The sequence below is a fragment of the Podarcis cretensis genome, assembly GCF_951804945.1.
Source record: "Podarcis cretensis genome assembly, chromosome: 2".
Classification (NCBI taxonomy): Eukaryota; Metazoa; Chordata; class Lepidosauria; order Squamata; family Lacertidae; genus Podarcis; species Podarcis cretensis.
The window spans coordinates 53883410-53904274 of record NC_137171.1 but is presented as its reverse complement, the minus strand read 5'-3'; the positions used below and the strand labels follow the sequence as shown (position 1 = coordinate 53904274).

The following is a 20865-nucleotide window of genomic DNA, read 5'->3' as shown; positions in this document are numbered from 1 at the left end:
AAGGGGGGAAAGTTACAGTTCCTTATTGCTGAATATTTGTTTCTCGAAAGAGAAGAGGAAGGCCTTTTTCTGAGGCATGGGGTTGTTTCCATTCAGGTTTATCTCTTATTTATCCCACCTTATTTGGCTTGAAATAGACTGAAATTAGACCCCTCACAAAAAGATGCTTACTCACACAGTGTATAGTTAAACTTTGGAATTCTCTCTGGCAAGAGGCAGTGATGGCCATCAACCTGAATGAGTTTAGAAGAGGATTTGACAAATTCATGGAAGATAATGGCTACTAGCCACAATGGCTATATTCTGTCTCCGCTGTCTGAATGCCAGGTCTTGGAAATCACGTTGGAGAGAGTGCTGTTGCACTGAGGTCTTGCTTTTGGCCTTCCTGTAGGCATCTGTTTGGCCACTGTGGGAACAATAGAACAGGCCATTGGCCTGACCCAGCAGGGCTCTTGTGTTTTTGTGTGCATGTAAATTGCCTTTTGGCAGCTGAGGGAAGATCCTCTACATATGGCAAATACACAATACGTTTGTGGCATTTTTTGTTTTGTGGAGATAATAATTTTCTTTTATTGGCAGCTGATAACTTAAAATAAATGCTAGAGATATATATTTAACTTCTTTGCTGTTTTATAAACCATGTGCTTCATTGACTCAGCTGTATGAAAAAATAACCTGACATATTGCTCTGCTCCAATCTTTCTGTGCCATTGTCCCTATATCCAGAATTTAAGGTAAAGGTAAAGGTACCCCTGCCCGTACGGGCCAGTCTTGACAGACTCTAGGGTTGTGCGCTCATCTCACTCTAGAGGCCGGGAGCCAGCGCTGTCCGCAGACACTTCCGGGTCATGTGGCCAGCGTGACAAGCTGCATCTGGCAAGCCAGCGCAGCACACGGAAACGCCGTTTACCTTCCCGCTGGTAAGCGGTCCCTATTTATCTACTTGCACCCGGGAGTGCTTTCGAACTGCTAGGTTGGCAGGCGCTGGGACCGAGCGACGGGAGCGCACCCCGCCGTGGGGATTCGAACTGCCGACCTTTCGATCGGCAAGTCCTAGGCGCTGAGGCTTTTACCCACAGCGCCACCCGCGTCCCTATCCAGAATTTAGATTTCTTCAAATCGATGGTAATCATAACCTGACATCTCTATACAGAAACACTTTAAGTTAACAATAAGCAAAGCCCTATGTTTTTCCCAGACTCAGAGATTATTTGCAAATATCCTGCACAGTGGAGTATGTCATTTTTCCTGTTTCTGTAAATGCTAGTTAGGAACAGATCAGTTTAACAAGTAAAGTATAGGTTGGAAGGAAAGAACTCATGAACTAAAATACAGCTGCATTCTCATTGAATTAAATTACAAAAAAATGTATGTGGGATTTCTTTGTAAGAACTTTTTGCCATAAATTGCAGCGATAGAGTTCTATTCATCATAGATTAGATAAAGTTGATCTCTGCCCTTGGTATTTATTATTTATGCTCCATACTGTAGACACACAGGTGTGCTGCTTTCAGCTACACTTTGAGCTTTTACTTTTCATAAAATAAGAACAGGATAATGGTTTGTTTTTTTAAAAATAATAATAATATAATCAATCAAGTATCACAAAATAGCAAGCAAGTCAGCTTTCAGGTTCTCAAGAACTTCAGCCTGGATCAAGATAAAAAGGGCCTGGGGAAGCTGGAGAACAATGCTATCAATGGCTTCTAGTCATTGATGCCTAAGTACCTTTTAATAATTAAAAAAGAGAATAATATTGACAAATTTTGAAAAGGGCGTGGATAAGCTGTATTAGTCATGAAGGCTACATGCTGTCTACAGGATCAGAGACAGCATGCCTCTGAATGCCATTCATGTGCACAGAATACCCCCGAAGAGCATAAGTCAAATTGTGTCGACTTTCTTTTAAGGATTTCTCCCGCTTTCCTGCTCTGTGGCACAAGTGGACTTCTTCCCCTGTGGTGTGTGGGGCTACTTTTCCCCCTATACTTCATGCCTTTTTGACATGGACTTGCGCTATTAGCATTTGTGCTCAGTACATATGTTTATTCAAAAGACACCTGCTCCATTGTAACTTGCATCCTATTGCGTGATATCTTAAGGCAGTTTTCTCTGCCTCTGGATGATGGCTGTTTGAATCTGTAAAGACAGATAGAATCATCTCCCCTGCATAGCTTGGAAAAGTGAACAGCAGGATATAATTTCAAAGAGGTAGAAAAACATCAGTAGCTGACCTCCTATGGTTGTTCTCCATTTTCATATTAACAGCTGAAATGCTTTGTACAATCGCCAGCGCATCTCCCAATAGGCCTTATTCCCAAGATGCAATTTGGGTGTAAGTTAAAAGTTTCCTGTATTAATTCCACAGTGCTATATCCTACAGTATATTGTGTGACCCCTGGGTGATTATATTGAACATTCTGATTCTTTCCTTCCTTTCTAAGTTGCTGCTTATCAACAGTCTTAAATTTATTAAGAGATGAGTGGTGTGAATTTTCCCAGATTCTTTCCCTCCCAAAGTAATTTATTTCATTTGAGACGGTTGCTGATGACGAATGGGTTGGGTAATAATTTATTTGTTCCCCTTGAATCCTGGTTTATGATTAAAAAAATAAATAGGAACTTGTTTCAATTACTCCTCAGGATGTAGCTATTAAGATATTATAAACTTTTCTTCCCTACTCCCAAACAATTCTGTAAACAGTGTGTCAACGTGTTGGGAACATTTAGTAACTGAAGCAGTTACTTTGGCCAGAAACATGAATTCTAGTGCACAGTGTAATCCCATTTGTTTCAGTCAGCTGTCTTTTTGGAGTGGAGATTGTAGCCTTTAGATGTCTGGCTGAAATGCTGAAATGCAAGAGTTAACAGGACGTGGGAGACTACAAGCCTTCCCGAAACCTTGAGACAGTGTGGAAAACAGGTTATATACCTGAGATAAATGTAACATGATGAAACAGTTTTGGCCACCTGGAAGGTTTTGCTAGTCTTATAATTAACGCTATTCCCATATGGGGTGACATTAAATTGATAAAGCAGCAACCTTACCTGTAGAATGCAACATCTGTACTTAGAACCCTCAAGAGATGTGCAGACAACTGTTTACTTTGTAGGAACAAAGCTCTGTGGAGACAGCAGCAGTGAGTCAGACTCATGTTTTTAATATATCAGCCATCAGGTGAAGTGGCAAGAAGATCACTAAACAACTTAGACCTGTCTAATAGAGTGTGACTTGCATGGCCACAACACTTGCCATCACATGGGTACAGAAAGCATCAAACCTCCCCTTTTGTCGGTGAAGATGTTTGCATGGTGTTTTCCGTGCTCTCTGTACTGGGTATTAGATTACAAGGCGCTTGACTAATTCCCATGGCAGGTGCTTGGGAAGCAATGTAATTAGCCCATTAAGATCAGGTAATTTCTTGTAAAGTCAATCAAGTGCATAGAGCAGGCGTATCAGTTGCCACTTTGCCTCCAGTTCCCCCCTCCCTAGTTTTGGGATATTAGTCTCTCTCCCTCCCCCCCCCCCCAATCATAGAGAAGCTACATTTCATTGACTAGATATTGAAATTCGTCAGAAATTTCCCTAACTCTGCTGGGAAATTTTTGAAAGTTTCCCCAAGGTTGCAAATGCAATTCTCTTAACTGTGCTTTGATTTTTACTTTTCGGGAACTCTGCAACGTTTATTTTGTTTTTCTTAAAACAATTTTTTTTTGCTGTGTACCACCGAGGAGATTGTGCTATACCCCAGAGATGGTTCTGTTTCAAGCCTAAATTGATTTCTGGGGAAATTTGTTTGTATGTAAAGGCTTCGTACTCCTATGATAGCAATTATGATTGTGCTAAATTTCATTAACTTTTCAATTAGAAACAAAACTCCCACTCAGACTGTATGATTGATTATTTCTGTAGAGCATAAGATCATAAGAAGAGCCTGCTGGATCAGGCCAGTAACCTGTCTAGTCCAGCAACCTGATTTCACAATGACCTACCAGATGCCTGTAGGAAACCCACCAGTAGGATTCAAGTACAGGACTACTCTCCCCTTCTGTGGTTTCCAGCAACTGATATTCAGAAGCATTGTTGCCTGCAGCTGTGGCGGCAGAGCATAGCAATTGTGGCTTGATAGCCCTCTCCTCCTTGAATTTCTGTAATCCTATTTGAAAGCCATCTAGGCTGGTCGCTATCTCTGTCTCCTGTGGGAGTGAGTTCCATAGTTTTAACTGTATGCTGTGTGAAGAAGTACTTTCTTTTCTCTGTCCAGAATCTTGCAGCTATGGAAGTGACACTTTTACCTCACTGCTGTGGTGACACTAGGTCTAATCTCCTTCATTGGACTGATGTGAGGGATAAAATTTCTGCTCACTCCTTTCTAATGAACAGGAATAAGCATGTTTCACTGTGATGCCAGAGCAGGTACTGTCCATGTGGGAATGGATTTTACAAGCAGTGAAATGTTTTTCAACAGATAGCACATTGCTCAGAGGAGCAGCTAGCACAGGGATTGCAGCTGTGAATAAGCACCCATTCGTTCAGATCCATCCTTTTCAGAAAATGAGGTGCTACACACTATGTGCCCTGACAAATAGGTGGCCACAGCAGTCTTACTAAGGGTAGAACCAAGATGATCAAGGGTCTGGAACTACGGTGTTACCTCCATTTACAAACTTAATTCATTCTGGAGGTCCGTTCTTAACCCGAAACCATTCTTAACCTGAGGCGCACTGTCGCTAATAGGGCCTCCCGCTGCACTGCCAGGGCACGACTTCTGCTTGCATCCCGGGGCAAAGTTTGCTACCCAGAACACCTACTTCTGGGTTAGCAGAGCTTGTAACCTGAAGTGTTTGTACATAACCCAAGGTTCCACTGTACAGTGGTATTTTGGTTTACAACCATAATCTGTTCCGGAGGTCTGGTTGTAAACCAAAACAGATTGTAAGCCAAAGCGTACTTTCGCCAATGGGGCCTCCCCCAAAAAATTGGGTTGTAATAAAATATAAAAAAGGGTTGTAATCCAAAAAAAGGGACAAACACTTCCAGGTTTGACGTGGGTGTAATCCAAAACGGTTGTAAGCCAAAACAATTGGAAACCAAGGCACCACTTGGCCTCATTATCCCCACCTATGCCAGCAGTCTGTGCTGTGAGGCAGGAAACAGGAAATGTTCAGTTGGTGAAATTATGCTGAGACATGGTGTAAGCCGAAATATACAAATCTCAAAGATTGTGGTGAACAGCACTCTGTTTCTCTGGCATCATGCCTGTGACCTCGTGCTGCACCACCAAACTCAGCTTGAGGTCAGGGACAATCAGAGCTTTGCTTAGATATAAAATCTGAGCACATCACAAAGTGGCCAAGCAATACTTTCTTGCATCTGGGAAATTATTTTGCCCCCAGCTGTTTCTCCCAATTAAACATTCATGAAAAGTTCCTGGGCTATTCTTCAGGAAAAAAGGAAAGAAATCACAAATGCATCAGAGATGTCAGGCTCTGGAATCCCCCCTCCCCCCGAGCTCAGTTTTGGAAACTCTTGCAGTCAGAGAAGTGCTTAGTTATGTGAGACTAACTATATATAAAAACATGTTGTATTGGGGAAAACATAAGTATTAGGGGAAATATGCATTACAGAAATGTGTGCATAAGGCAGAATTGCACACACAAAAATAATATTTGAAAAAAGTTTGCACTAAAATACTGATGAATTTTCATAAAGACTTAAAAGTTTTCTGTAAACTGATGTGGAGAGCTGAGTCAAAGACTGATAAAATGTGAAACTAAAATTGACTGATTTGCCCATCCCTAATAGCAGTGAACATGGTGCAGACTTGTTGTTGTTGGGTTGTTGTTGTTTTTTAAGCTTTTTCACATCCTTTCTTTGCTTTTAAATTGCTGTTAGGTTTCTTCTGTGGGAATGGCAGCCATTTCTAAATTAAGTGATATTAGAAAGAGGTATTGGAGACTTGCATCATATTTCTTTCAGCTGGTGCAGACTTTTGTTTTGGTTGCTGTGGACTAGAATGACAAACTGGTTGTTGCTTGTTGCTGCAAGGAACTGTCTGTAAGTAGGACAGAGACAGCCAGCTGTTCCTCGAACGTAGATGCTGCGTGAGTGGCTGTCACTGTTTTTATCAGTAGCTCATGGCAAGACTGACAAATACTTTTTATGTGGCCTGGATGATGTTGCTAATGCAGCAGCTACAACAAAAGGGTGGGGGAATTAACCTCACACAACATGGGCTTGTTCACATGAACGTATGAACATAGCAGCTTATGCAACTGAGTAATTAGGATAACTTTGCTGCTGAGGTACCATTTAGGAATTTGGGCGATTTTTCCTTCAATAGAAAATAGCTATGACAACTGCTCTTAAAATACACTGATTTGGGGTGCAGTGGAGGGTCGCAGCAATGTAATCTTCAATGCATCCACAGACAGGTGGCATCCTGGGCCCGGGCCAGAACCCCTGGGGTTCTCTCTCCTTGGTCAAATGCTTCTTTCATCAACTCTTTTCATCTGCAAGGAGTCATGTATCATTCAGAAGGCTCCTGTCACACTGTGATTGGACCCAGCTTCATCCCAAAGGGTAATTCCGTCTTTCACAGGGCTCAAGAGAGGTCCTCCTTTCCCCCTACCCAAAGTCCGACAGGGGGAAGGAATGGCACACCGGATGTGTGCAGGGCCATCAGGATCTCCCGCACATGCACAGAGGCACTGCGCCCATCAGAGGCCAGGATGTGTTCCCTCCCATCCAGAGCCAAGGGGCACGAGGCTTCCCCTTGTGTAGCTCTGTTCTGGCCATGGGAGCAGCAGCATTCAGTCGCTCCTGATCTAGCAAAGCTACCCACCCTTAGAGAAGGGTTCATGCTCCAGGGTCGGCTCCTCCTTCCCAAGAGCCACAGCCAGACGCATAAGTGCTGCTTTTGGAAATGGAAAGATTGGGCAACTCTCCAGGAGTTACAACCATTTTAGCTGTAAACTCAATGCTTTTATGCCGAATTTCACAAGCTTCCCACAAGACACCAGGTATACTGGGAATCTATTGTTACACTGGCAGGGAAGACTACAGAAATTATTAAAAGGGAAATACAAAAAGAACCCAAAAGCTATTAAATCGCAGGGCTGACTGGCAGTAAGGGGGGCACCCATCTTGGCTGGGAGTCCTGGAAGGCCCTTCCCCGCCTGACCGGGGAGGGCAGAGCCTGGACTGACTCCAGCTGCAAAAGCAGAGGTTGCTGAACAGACTCTTGGGCTGGGGATCTGCTGTTGGTTTTTTGTATCTTTGTTTTAGATCCTGTTATGATTTATGTGGAAATTGTTCAGTGTGGTTATATTTTTTTTAATGTTTTGCTTCCTGTTTATGACTACTTTTGTAGTCATGTGGGGGGTTTTCATGTTGCAAGTCACCTTGAGTGTGGTTTGAACTGTGGAACGGTGGCATACAAATAAAATGATGTCTGTATGTCTATGTCCCCAGCATCATTGGCAGGTGGGATCAGGATCTGTTTCACCAGGGGGTATGTGGGGGGTCCTATGTGGGGCATCATTGGGAATCACAATCCATCTCATTAGCAGCACCACTGCCTTGGCAGCACTTGGGACCTGAGCTCCTCTGGGTGGCCATTTGACCTTCGCCTTCCACCTTCATGACTATTACAAGCTAGATAAAGGTAAAGGTACCCCTGACTGTTAGGTCCAGTTGCGGATGACTCTGGGGTTGCGCGCTCATCTCGCTCTATAGGCCGAGGGAGCCGGCGTTTTTCCGCAGACAGCTTCCAGGTCATGTGGCCAGCATGACTAAACTGCTTCTAGCGAAACCAGAGCAGCACACAAAAACGCCGTTTACCTTCCTAGTGGAGTGGTACCTATTTAACCAGTTGCATTTGACGTGCTTTTTAACTGCTAGGTGGGCAGGAGCTGGGACCAAGCAACGGGAGCTCCCCCCCGTCACAGGGATTTGAACTGCCAACCTTCTGATTGGCAAGCCCTAGGCTCTGTGGTTTAGACCACAGCGCCACCCACATCCCTTACGAGCTAGATAAACTTTTTTTTTAAAAAAAGTTACTTCTTGCCAGTGGTGAGATGGGTAGTGACAACCCACATAGGATCATATTTCTCCCTACAGATAAGGAACTTATCACGGTGAGTACCAACATTCGCATATAAAAGAAGATGTAGAAGTCACATCCAGAACGTAGATTATGTTTCAGTTACAGATAGGTAGCCGTGTTGGTCTGCCATAGTCAAAACAAAAACAAAAACATAGTCATAACATAGTCAAAACATCTGCCAATCACCCATTCCCACCACCCTTCTGAGTAATACCCCTCCCCACCTTCTCACTATATAGAAGGGTCTGGTGACTTCTGTTTCAGTGTATCTGAAGAAGTGTGCATGCACACGAAAGCTCATACCTAGAACTAACTTAGTTGGTCTTTAAGGTGCTACTGGAAGGAATTTTTTTCTTTTATTTTGTGTAGATTATGTTGTCATGGAGGTGGCCTAGACGGAAGTATGTCAATCGATAAGTTCAAAAAGAACACTGAACTTTTTTTGCCATTACAGTCTTCCTGCAATTGCACCTTACATGATAGAAGCTTTTGTTCATTGTTGTAAAAGTGCTTTCAATGGACTAAGCATGTCCTAAATGTCTTGCCAAGGGTACTTTGCTTTTGGGAAAAAGAGCCTGATGCATTAAGGAAAGCAGCTGAAAAGTCAAAGCCAATAGAAGTTGTGTTTCCTGCTGTGTTTGTTCCAAGCGAAAAATCAGTGAAATTGGGTTCCATATCCAGATGGAGCTCTGTCTGCCTATCTGGGTCATACTTCTAAAACACTGAAAGGAAAAGGATATTTAAAAAATACAAAATTGAAAAGGAAAAGGTGCTCTAGTGTTTACAGTAATCTATAATATATAGAGTGTCTTGGAGTTTATACTTGGGATTACATTAGTTATCCCAGAAGACAATCAGGATGTTCAAGGGATATGGCAAACCTTATGTTCGGACAGTAACATTGGGGGAGAAGGAGTATGTTGTGATTATTATGCCTTTCATTTGGGATGGTAATACCCAGTTCCTGTTGCCATTTTTTTGGGGATAGTCTTCAGATTGGAAGACTCCGTAGAGCAGATTTTGAGAGTGTGTAAGGAGAGGAAGGAGAAGTCCTGTTCCATTAGGGGAACTGCATGGGCACATTGGATTCAATAATGTTCAATAATGTTACCCCAATATATTCTATTTTAACACTTTGCAATCTTATTAGCAATGGGAGGAATTAATTGTTGTGCTAAGGTAAATATTCTTTCAGCGGAAGCATTTCAGTTCAACAGGATATTCTCCTCTTTCCTCCCCCTGCACACCGTTCTGTGGGTTCTTCCAACTCCCCCAGTGCTATATTTGAGAGACATGGGAGAAGCCTTGTTGCACTAGCAGAAATCCTTGTGCATGCTTCTGCTAATAGGACTAATAAATCAATAGCCTCATATGTTTACTGGGCTCTTTGGCATTTCAACCACAAAGTGGGGGAGACAACTGCAAGCAGTTCTATTGGTGGTGGTGGGGAGAATCCAAACATGTTCAGTAGTATAATAAGGACTATTTTTAAAAAGTAGTGCAATCACTTTCAAGTGTCACAGAACTCTTCATCAGGGTTCACACAAAGAAATAAGGGGAAAGGAACGAGAAGGGGGAAATAATGTTGCTCAGCAGAGGGCATGGCCAGAAGCACTTTCTGCAATGCATTACAGCTGTTGAGGAAGTTGATGGGCAATTAAAAAGTTATTTGTAGACAAATTAAGTTGATTGAGCCCTGAGTGAAAGATCAGAAGTTGTCCCTGTATTACTAAATGGAACATATGGGCTCCAGACAGTTTTTTGTTCATTTTACAGAGTTTTAACTGCAGGTATGATTACAATCAGTGGGTGGCATGTAACAGAAGGACTTGAGGATCATTCTATAGATTGCTAAGAGTGATTTGGGTGTCCTTCAGTTTTTACGAGGAACGTGATCATGCTGCAGTAAGTCCCCCCCCCCCCCCCGATATAATACTAACTACTACTGGAACCTTCTCTCTCTCTTTCTCTCCCTCTCTCCATCTTTTATTTTAGGGACATAAAGCCAGATAACATCTTGCTGGATGAACAGGGTAAGAGCCAATTGTTTCTTACTATAATAGTATCCTCACGCATGCAAACCTGTAGCAAAATACTGTCTCCTAGGTGAGCAGTGCAGGCTTTAGGAAGCCACCATGTCATTGTGAGATGGAAAGCAGGCTGAGGCAAAAAATAAACAAATCTTACCTTAGCTCTGTGCTTCTGTTGAATTAAGGGATGAATGACAACAGCAGGCCAGGTTAACTATAGGTTTTCTTCATCTGCACCTTGTGACCCAGCTTTTAACTAGAATGATGGCCTTGTTCAGAGGTTCCTCTTGCATGCTATACCATTCTTCTTTCATGTGCCAGGAGAGGAGTTTGAAACCATCCACTTTTAGTTTTGAATGAACCACGGTTTACCATTATGCCTGAACATGGGGAAACTATCTCACAAAGGTTAGTTCAAACTTGCCAGGATCAATTGGGGGTTTCAGGATCTGGTTTGTTATTGATAGTAGGAACCAATCACAGTTTCTCTGAGTGAGAAACTATGATTTATTCAAAACCAAAAGTGGAACCTTTTTATTCCAGTTTTACCTTGTGTGTGATGGATTCAAGCAGGGGCCAAAGCTCAGCGGTTGAATATATGCTTTGCATTCTAAAGGTCTGGGATTCCATTCCTCATAACCCCAACTAAATGGATTATGTAGCAGGTGATGGGAAAGGCCTGTATTTGAGGTTTTAGAGAGCTGCAGCCAGTCAGAGTAGGCAGTGCTAACTAGATGGACAAATAATCTGGCCCATTGTGCCACCTTCCTGTCTTTCTAGGGAGGGAGAACAGGGACTCGGTGAACACGAAGCTCCCTGTGGCGTGGAGTCATAAATTTATTTATTTATTGACAGCATTGATATGCTGTCCATACATAACTAAGTTTCTCTGGCTTAGCACTATGTCTGAACCAGGCTGATAAATTTATCACGAACAACAATCATGTTTTCCTCCGTAGAATAAGGTTTTAATTTTGGATGCTTTTGAAGGAGAACCTGCTGTGGCTCAGTGTTTCAGACGCACCGCAGTGCAACATAGCTGTGCAATCAGAGATAACGGGAAATGTGTTTGGAGAGTACTATAGGTGCATTTGGGATGCTGAGCTGCAGAGCATTTCCTCCTTGCTTGCTCTTTTCCCCCCACAGGAATGTGCAAAAGTTTTTTGCAGCCTGTTTGAAGGCAAGTTTCCTTTTTAAACACTCCCATCCTATGCAGGTTCAATGTGGTTTCGTTCCAGTATGCATGAGATCACTGGGTCATGGAAGCATTTTTCACATGAAAACCATTTATGCCAGGGGTGGGGAACCTGGAGTCCTTCAAAGGTTGTTGAATTCAAACTCATATCCACCATAGACATCATGGCCAATGGCCAGGGATGATGGCAGTTGGAGCCCAGCAACATCCATGGTTTAGGTGCTTCTGAAGAGGTTCCTCAAGAGCATCTTCCTTGTCATGCTGCTCTCATACCATTAAAATACAGAGTAAATTCCCTGCTTTGCCTCCACAAGGTGTGGATATTGTGTGAGCTGTTCTCTGCTGTTTCCCATAATAGTCCACTCTGTGGTAGACTGAGGCACTCTGAGAAGGCGAGGAACGGGCAATGTTCTGATAACTTTACATTAAGAAACAATTCAAGAGGAGGAACTCGCACTTCCATTGATGTTAATATGTGTCTAAATGCTATAATTTTTGGAGAATGGACAGATATTACAGCCATAGGATTGGGCTCAAGGAAGACCGTTGAAAAGAACTGCTTCAGAGGCTTTTCAATTTTTGATGCATTTGGGACAGCATCAGAATTCTATTTGGACTTGTCTTTTCTCTACGTGCCCTTGAAATCCTTGCCCTTCTGACAGTTTCCTCTTTGCAATTTCTCTGTGTGTTTCTCCAACCATGGCAGGAGAGTTGTGTGGTTCCACTCAGGCGTGCAAAGAGCCTCTTACCTATAGTTCAATTTTGTTCTTGGTTTCCCCCTCAGCCATTGTTTTAGCAGCATCTCTATCTATATTTAGACCGCTAAGATTGTGCTTGTTTTCCAGTGACTTGCTCTCTCCTTGGGAATGGTCGTTCAAACTCAAGCTCAATTCTGTTGCACCTTTGCTACTTTTATGCCAAACTGTGGGTGCTTCCAGACTGTCTCTGTTTTTGGGTGGGATTCAGTCACCCCCTGGCAAATTCAGGTTGCATAATGAAGGCTGATTTGGAACTCTTGTGAAACAAGTCCACTTCTCCAAAATACTGGATTTTTTTGCAATAAGGAAGGTGATGGGAAAACACATTGGAAAGTGTGGAATGACACTTCCTTTGATGCAGCATCGTCTAAACTCCCCACAAATAAATAGGAATGGATTTTCTCTCTCTCTCTCTCTCTCTCTCTCTCTCTCTCTTTCTCTTTCTCTTTCTCTTTCTCTCTCTCCCCCCCTTTTTTTAAAAAAATCATCTAATGTCCCTGCAAGCAAATCAGACTGAATGTTCATTAAGCAGGTTGTGTGAAAGCACCCTGTGTGAGAAAGAGGTTATGTTAAGGCTGACTTCAATGGGCAGGATCAGCTGGGCGGAGGCAGGTTTTTTTTGGGGGGGGGGTAGAAAAAAAAGTGTCAGTACTCACCATGAAGTTGTTACAGTAAGTGCCACACTTTTAACATTTGGGGGGAAGGTTCTGGCACTGCATACCCTTGAGTACCCCCAGAAAAAAAGGACTGGGCGGGGGGAGTTAATAGCTTTTCCTTTCACTTGGTGGGGGGGGGGAATCTTACTTTTGCTTGGTAAACATTTTTTAAAGTCTCATACCATTATACTGAATGTTCACAATTTAATTATTGTTGACATTTACATCTGCATGCTGGTAATCCCAGATAAATTTTGTTACTATCTAAATATACATATGGGGACGCAGGTGGCGCTGTGGGTTAAAGCCTCAGCGCCTAGGACTTGCCGATTGAAAGGTCGGCGGTTCGAATCCCTGCGGCGGGGTGCGCTCCCGCTGCTTGGTCCCAGCGCCTGCCAACCTAGCAGTTCGAAAGCACCTCCGGGTGCAAGTAGATAAATAGGGACCGCTTACCAGCGGGAAGGTAAACGGCGTTTCCGTGTGCGGCTCTGGCTCGCCAGATGCAGCTTTGTCACGCTGGCCACGTGACCCGGAAGTGTCTCCGGACAGCGCTGGCCCCTAGCCTCTTAAGTGAGATGGGCGCACAACCCCAGAGTCTGTCAAGACTGGCCCGTATGGGCAGGGGTACCTTTACCTTTACCTTTTAAATATACATATATACATATATTTTAGTCCAGGTGTTAACTGTGCTTCACTGATGAAATATCTCTTGTTTTTCACCATTAACAAAATTAGTCGGGGATTGTCAGCATTCGCAAATGAATATCATGTTTTCAAACATTTCTTTAACATGCACAACACCTTGCATTTTTTCATTCTGTTTTGGTAGTTTAATGTTAACTACATTTTTATTTAGGTTTTTAAAAAGTTTTTTTAATCAACTCTAGAGTCTAAAACCAAATTGGATCCACAATTATTTATGGTGCTGCTCAGAAAATTATATTCACATCTTATATGTGGTAGTAACTACACCAAGCTTCTTCTCAAAATACTAAAAGTTAAGATATTTCTGTGTGAGGTCCTCCCCATAACATGCTTTTTTAATAGTTCAGTTTTACAGTTTACTATTCCAATTACTTCTGCTTTTTTAGAAACTTTGGGTTGTATTTCAAGAATTAACTTCTGACAAACAAGACAGCCAAAATGCCATCTCCCTGCTTCTTTCCCAAAGAATATCAAAGGTTGAATAAAAATAATGGCATCTATAATTCATTATTTTATTAATGCAATTTCCCGCAGGGAAAGGAGAGCAATAGAGAGGAAATGAAAAGTGATGCAAGGATGGAATATTGCCTTGGCCTTTCACTGCCTCCTCTCTTAAGAGTTCTCTGAGGAGTCATTTTGGGCTTGCCTTTTCTTTTCTCTTTTTCACTCTACAGCCACAAGGAAGGGGGCACCATGGTGTCTGATTCTCTAAGATTGTTCAGGCTATGCATGTGCTGCTTGCCAAATCAGTTGCTGGGAAGGGGGGCACATGTCAGATGTACTCTGGCATCATAATTCATGGTTTTCTCATACTGCAGGTGACAATAGCCCTTAAAGCATTCTCCCCGCCTGCTGAGATTATGCTTCAAATGCAGCCTTTCTCAACCTTGGGTCCCCAGATGTTGTTGGACTACAACTCCCATAATCCCTGATCACTGGTTCCTGCCAGCTGGGGGTGATGGGAGTTGTAGTCCAACAACATCTGAGGACCCACAGTTGAGAAAGATAGTTCTATTGCAAAAAGAGGCATCAGCTGTACCAAGTGGGTACATTTGCTTACCCAAAAAACTTCATTGCAGCACCGTGGCTGGTAGAGGACCATAGCAGAGAGTGATGTCCGGTCATCTTTGAGCAGTGTGCAGTATAGCCACTAGAGGTACTGAAGTATGCTTGAAGTGATCATGGGAAACAGTCCCCTGTAGGAATCACTTCTACTGCCACAATTTATTTATAAATCCCATTTTCTCTCTTCTGTTGAGCAAACAGAGTACTCATTTGCTTCAGCTGGGGCGAGATTTTGGCTTTGATTTCTTATCAGCAGTGCCACGGACGTGGACCTCTGAGCCTAGGGATTTACTGTGTTGCTTTTATTATAGCACCTTGCCAGCTCAACAGCCAGGGTACTTTTTATATTTCCTCCCTGGCTGTTCAGTAAGGGAGTTGATAGGTGTTGGCTTGTGCAATCACATTGCACTTTCCTGCCTTGGGGCCTCGGTGTTTAATAGGAAAAGTTGCAGGGAAGAGAGCAAATTCAAAGGACATAGTGCAAGTGCAAATGATTGATACTCTTTGCTGCCTGTTTCCTCATAATTATATATAGTAAAATGAATAGCCATGCCAGAATGGAATGTTATGTAGATGTGAGATGCTCATGTAAAAAATGGTTTCTTTACCTCTCTCTTAGGACATGTGCATATTACAGACTTCAATATTGCCACCGTGATAACAAAAGACACTCAGGTCACCACTATTGCTGGCACTAAACCATATATGGGTGAGTAGCTAAAAATTAAGGCACAGTTTACTTCTGTTGGTAACACCTCTGTTCTAGGGTTGTGCTCTGAGCATTTTAATTCTAATTCTGTCCAGATATTAAAACAGTTGTGCTTCTTCTTCTTTTTAAGAAGCAAAGGGCCAGCTTAGAAGAGACTCCATCCAGCCTAATACATGGAACCAGCATACTGGTTCCACCTCTTCCAACCCCATCTCATTGATGCCTAGGTGCCTAAAATCTTAAGAGTGTAGGGCAAAATTGCGTGATTGGTTCTTGGGTTTTGTGTGTGAGATGTATGCTGCAGTTGGGTGGGCAGGCCCTATAGAGATGATGAAAGCTGGCCCAGCCCATTGGCTTGACACATGAGACTGGGAGAAGCCTTTGAAATACCATCCGAACTAGCCCCCAAACAATAAATGGATATACAGAATATTGATGTATCATCCTCGAATGACTGGCAGCACCCCTCCCCTGTTTTTTGGTTACCAAGAACTATAATGAACTTATTACATACTCTTTGAGAATTTAGCAAGTGTTCACTTCCAGGAATTGTCTGTTTAACTTGGCTGCCTAAGGTAGTGGGGTTTGTGTGTTGGTACCCTCCCTTTGATCTCTTATTTCATGTGATTGTATCTTTTCCATGTTTGTTTTAAGTTTGAATGTTTGTTTGTTTGTTATTACACTTATATACCACTTTTCCTCCAAAGAGCTCAAGATGGTGCACATGGTCCCCTCTTGCCTTTTCCCCTCACAACGACCTTGCAGGGTAGGTTAGGCCAAGAGACTGTGAGTGGCTCAAAGAACTTTACGGCTAAGTGGGGATTTGTATCCTGGTCTCCCAGGTCCAAACTTAAGGAGCCACGGTCTTCCAGTTCAGGAGGGCACCATTTCTATGGGTCAGACACCGGAGTTAGCAACTCCCCTCCCAGCACTTGAGCAAAAGTTAGGCCACTTCCATTTGACAATATTAAATGATGCTTTGATGGCTGTAATGCATGCGTCTGCTCAGCAGCTACAAGCATTTTATCTGTGATCAAGGGGAAACAGGAGAGGGACTTTCATGCACATATACTGTATATCGATAGATCGATAGGTATTTGTGCATTTGCAACACAAGTGCGTCAAACAGTCAGCCAAAGTGTGACCTGGAAATTGTGATTCATAAGTGTAAAAACATGTACAGAACCAGAGAACGTAAGCATGGTGAGTCAGTTCCCCAGTGCTCCGTGCATTTGTGCAGTGACCTTCTGAACCTCAATAACATGGCAGAATTCTCCCAGCTCATTTTCTTGATGGTAGTTTTGGTTAGGTGACAAAAGTAGAAGGATGTCATGCCGCCTTTATCTTCTCTTTTAGTTAGAGGGCAATGAGAACATTCACAGAGGAAGGGGAAAACTTTTGTGCTTATACCCACCCCCCCCCATTCTCATTCCAAATATCGTTTCTTAAGTATCTCCCCACTCCCAAAAATACATTGCTTGAAAATACTTTTTTGCCTTCTATATTTGTTTATATATTTGCTGGGGATATTTGTATTCTGTGATTGTTCACAATGGGTCATGATCCAAATACAAATGACAATAAAACATTTAAAAATTGATAAACCATAAAGTCAGTTTGAACAGTAGAAGCAGGTGGAAGAAAGTTCAGAGTGGGCTACTCACCCCAAGTCAATTAACTCATTAAATACACTAAAAATGCTTGGGCAAACAGGTGAGCCTTTACTGGCACAGGAATAAATATCCTGCACACTTCCAAAGGGAAAGCATTCTTTGTCAGAGCCTGATGGCCACAGGCTTCTAAAGTAGATAGTAAACTGATCATAACAATGGCTGAAAAGTAAATTATGATGGTTGAATAGAATTCTTATCTTGCAGTGAACTTGGTTGCAATTGTTATAAATATGGGCAAAATTCAAAACGCGTTCAGCAAAAATGGCTCTTTGATTAATAGATTATTATGGAGGTATGGAAGGGAAGAAGTAGATTGGCAGTGTATGGACATAACTTTTTAGATGCATGTGCACCAGACTTGAGATGCATTTGTTCCTTGCTCTAGAAGGCAAAACCTAAAGGCAACATCTCTAGAAGGCAAAACCTAAAGAACTCTGGTATACATGTTTGTTGACAGATGTTTAAAGCTGTATCTCTCCGAAAGGCAAAATATTGACTCCTTCTGATAAGTAAAGTGTCAGGGCTGAGCCATAAGCAGCTGTAAGAGGGGAACAGGAACGGGGAGCTAATGACTGCGTCAGAGAAACTGACTCAAGGGACCAGGATAGGAATCGGAGCTTAATGTCACCCCAAAACACACCAGAGCCAGGGAGATGATTATTGTCATCATCATGTTTACTGGTAGGCTACATTTCCATGAGATTATCGCCAAAGCAGTTCAAAAAATATCAAATGAACAGCGATAACATTTTTTAAAAAAATTAAATTATTTTTTAAAATAAGATCAATTGCAGCTAATCATACTGTCAGTGTAAGTAAAGCATCATTTAAAAATAGCCCATACAATAGTGTATAAAACAATACAAATTTAGTCTGCCTCCTCTTTAGTTTTAAGCTTTTAAATAAGGCTAGTTTAACAGCTTAAAACTAAAGAGGAGGCAGACTAAATACTAATACAAAAATAAAAATAGTTGTTGATGTCCCATTTTCATAAGGCGTTTCGCAAGGCTTAGGTAGATAGCAGTCTTTTTCTCAGCTCCCATTTCTTTTAGTTCATTTCCCATAGCTCACTGTTGCCCAGGCAAATCAGGAAGCCCTTCTTGACTAGGTGGGCCCAGTAGCCAGCCAGCCATGGCCCCCAAAGGGTCTGTCCCCATTTGGACATTTGGAATACCGGTATATGCTCACACCAATGGAAGCAAAGGCAATAATCTTGCTGTAAGATTCCTAACGAAAGCAAATAACAACTTTCTCTTTTCCCCCAGCACCCGAGATGTTCAGTTCTATAAAACCCATTGGCTATTCCTATGCTGTTGACTGGTGGTCATTAGGCATTACAGCCTATGAACTTCTTAGAGGCCGGGTACTGTACTGTTCATTTATATACTTTATTGCTCTATACATCCATTAACCCATCGTTTTCAGGTTATCCAGCTCTCAAGCTCTGTGTCCATTTTTATGATAAACTCGTTAAAATTACAGAGAGAATCACTGCTGTTTTTTTAAAAAAAGGGATTATCTTACTGATAAATATGAATTTTTGATATAGCAGTTGCTAGACAATATACCAGGGGTTCAACGGGAACAAAATGTAGAAAGATATTTTACAATTGCAGAATGATCCTGTGGTTTGAGGAAGAAATGGACCGCTGTGTGTGAATTAGTAATCAAACACATTTCATGTTCCAGCATGCCTTGTTGCTGGACTGGATGACAACATACTTCCAAAATGTTTTCTGGGAGTCTTTAGAAGTTAGGTCAAACCAGTAGGCAAAATGGGAACTTTATTGCAATGGATACACCTAAAATCTTTTTTAAAAATTTTAAATAAACGTTTATGAGCAATATGTCGCATTGCTAGCATATAGAATATTAGCATCAATTTTGCAATAAACTATGTGTGAACAGTCCCATTGATTGCAGCCCTGGAGATACATAGGCAAGTGAAGGTGTGGGAGGAGCACATGCTTAGCTGGAGATGTTAGGAGTATTTTTGCTGCAGCCGATCACCTTGCACAACCTACAAGCTGCTCAGCAGAGTGATAGCTGCAGTAAAAGAAAAAAAGGCATTTTGCTGCACATGTTCTTCATCTGTGACTACCCAGGATTGCAGCCTTCTGTTTGATTTCAACCTTAATAATAAAAAAAGCAGGAGAAGGCTTCTGTATTGTTTTGCTCTTGTTAAATAATTGCATTTATACCAGTCGGATCTTTTGGTAAAGTAAGCAGGGCAGAAATAATTTAAACCTCTGCTTAAAAGTGCTTCTTTAAAAAGTCTCATAGTTTTAAATTTTAATTACTTTTAATTTAATTAGTCTTAATTAAGGGTACCTTAGCTTTTTCATCCAAAACAGCTGTTCTGAAGCATCCAAAATGTTACGTCATTTAAGTCACAACTGCATGTCGGTGGGGGAATGAAGTAGCCAAGTTTAGATATCGTTTCAGTCCCCACTTTGTTTCTGGGGAAAACAAGCAATGCAGTCTCGTGTTAAAATATTATGTATACATGCAACTGAAGATAGATATATTTTATTTGTGAATGTGCTGCTGGCTGGACAGAATTGTGTATTTGTATTTAGTCATTTCCACCATCCATTTAGATTTAGTTAAATATATAAGCTATGCATATGGTTGCTGCTAATAAAAACCTAAACACTCAGTGTATCTGAAGAAGTGTGCATGCACACGAAAGCTCATACCAAGAACTGACTTAGTTGGTCTTTAAGGTGCTACTGGAAGGAATTTTTTTTGTTTTGACTATGGCAGACCAACACGGCTACCTATCTGTAACAGGGATTGAAAAATTAGTTCCTTACACTGCAGCACTTTACTTCACATGTACTTTGCCTTTTCAGTTGCATGTATTCTTCCACATGCCTGGGAATGTCTCCCAAAGTCAATGTTCCCTAAAGCGGTCTACATTTATTAGGGTTAGATATTTGCTTCTCACTCTCCTGTTATACATGGGCATTATTCAATAACCACTTGCTAAGGTTGTCAGCAAGAGTGAAAAGCCCTGAATCCAGCGTTGCAGTAACATTCAGGTATTGGTGACCTGAAAAACAGTAATGCGTTCTAAAGCTTGCTTTATTGGATTTCTACTCTGCCCAAAGGAGTCCTTTGACATAGCAGGAAATTAAAATGTTCGTGCCTTGTTACCGTACACTACAGGCATGGTGAAGTATTCCTCCATCTTCCCTGGAAAGAAAGAAAAAATCCTGTAGAGTTGAATCTTACGAACAGAAGTTGCTTATAATAATTCAGAAATGTTCTTGTATCTAAATCTTTCTTGGAACCCTGGCAGATTTCTTGCCCATCATGTATCGCCTTTGAGGATCTATACTAGTAATGGCTGAATGTTCTGGCAAATGGGACATAAGTAAAAATCCAGAGGACGAGAGGGTTGTTCCCTACAGTCCTTATGTATCTCCCCATGCCAGGGCATCTTAACTGAACTGCGCAGGAGAGGCAGGCAGGAATGCAGGTTGTACTCCAGCCTGTACCCAGAAATGTGCTAGTTTTGCTACCTGCTTTTGCACTTGGATGATTTTTGTCTTCTGATATCGTTTTTAATCTGCTACAGTTAAGAGATTTAGATGTGTCTTAGGTAATTTTATTATTTGTGATATTGTTATAGGTTCTTTTTAACATTTTTGTAGTCACCTTGAGAAGGGCATCCTCTTTCTGTACAGAAAATACTAGCCATAACTGTCCAGGAGTCACATATATCCCCACTTCCTGTGCTACTTATGGTGGCTGTGCTGTCTCTATGGACTGTTTGAAACAGCCCTCTGTAGTTTAACTCACTCTTTCCAGAGGCTATAAGGTCAGCCACGATATAGCAAGCAATGCTGAACTAATTCGGCACTTAGTCTGAATGGGTAGTTCTTTATATGGCAAGCCCCTCAACTTTTGTTTTCATGAGATGTTTGGCAAATCATGTTTTGACGTTGGCTTAGTGCATCA

The 20865-nt window shown here is 41.9% G+C and overlaps 1 protein-coding gene across 3 annotated transcripts in view; it reads left to right on the top strand.

Annotated features, from left to right (window-relative positions):
- The window catches only part of STK32A (serine/threonine kinase 32A), a 71784-nt gene that overhangs the window by 39300 nt on the left and 11619 nt on the right, over positions 1-20865 (top strand). For all 3 annotated transcript variants that reach the window (XM_079967994.1, XM_079967995.1, XM_079967996.1), the window contains exons 6-8: positions 10104-10141; positions 15137-15226; positions 18165-18262. In XM_079967994.1, the coding sequence (XP_079824120.1) occupies positions 10104-10141; positions 15137-15226; positions 18165-18262 (226 nt within the window). The remainder of the gene's footprint in view (positions 1-10103; positions 10142-15136; positions 15227-18164; positions 18263-20865) is intronic.